A 929-nucleotide genomic window follows, 5' to 3' on the forward strand; every position below is an offset into this window, starting at 1 on the left:
ATTAAAAGAATCATAAGTCTAAGGGAATCGCAAGTCTAAGGGAATCGTTAGTTTAAGAGAATCATAAGTCTAAGGGAATCGCAAGTCTAAGGGAATCGTTAGTTTAAGGGAATCGTAAGTTTAAGGGAATCGCAAGTTTAAGGGAATCGTAAGTTTAAGGGAATCATAAGTTTAAGGGAATCGCAAGTTTAAGGGAATCGTAAGTGTAAAGGAATCGCAAGGCTAAGGAAAGCGTAAGTTTAAGGGAAAAGTAAGTATAAGGGAATCGTAAGTATAAGGGAATCGTAAGTTTAAAGGAATCGTAAGATTAAGGGAAGCGTAAGTTTAAGGGAATCGTAAGTTTAATTTGAGATTTGTTTTGGATACGATACCTGGCTGGTCATGTGTTTGGAAGGATGCGTTTTCACGCTGGCGACAATACGTCTACACAAATATCAGTCCGTTGATAAGTTTCGCTCATTGACGTTGACGACACGGAGGCTAACATTCATCCTCGGCAAAAATGAACGTGTCTTAACGAAAGACAATATCAAGGGAGAGTTTATGTATTGTATAGATAAATCATGTCTTATTTTTTCTCGACAAGTAATCAACCTTAATAGAACTCAAACAACATGTGCATAATAGTCGACCTTCAAACTTCCTGACGCCACAGAAAGTAGGAAGCAGCTGCGCCCCGCCGTTCGCCCCCGACGGATCCTCGACCCCCGCAGGAGCCAAGCGCAGAACTCGCTCCTCACTAAGCTGGCCAGGTTTCGCAAGAACTAAGGACTTGCCTGGTTGCTCCTGGGTCTTCTGGATTCCCCAGGACTTCCTTCGAAAATCCTTCCCTTCGCCCAACCTCTCTCTTGTATTTGTTTTTCATATTTCACTTCATATGTTCTTTCTTATATGCCTTGCTGAAAAATAGATATAAAGCGTTGAATTTT

General features: G+C 41.2%; 1 protein-coding gene across 1 annotated transcript in view; it reads left to right on the forward strand.

The window, feature by feature from the left end:
- LOC125034867 (low-density lipoprotein receptor-like) overlaps positions 1-929 on the forward strand; it is a 7,992-nt gene extending 7,063 nt beyond the window's left edge. The window contains exon 7 of the mRNA XM_047626914.1: positions 656-929. Coding sequence (XP_047482870.1) covers positions 656-768 — 113 coding nt within the window. The 3' untranslated portion in view covers positions 769-929. The remainder of the gene's footprint in view (positions 1-655) is intronic.

Source organism: Penaeus chinensis, chromosome 18 (assembly GCF_019202785.1).
Source record: "Penaeus chinensis breed Huanghai No. 1 chromosome 18, ASM1920278v2, whole genome shotgun sequence".
Taxonomy (NCBI): Eukaryota; Metazoa; Arthropoda; class Malacostraca; order Decapoda; family Penaeidae; genus Penaeus; species Penaeus chinensis.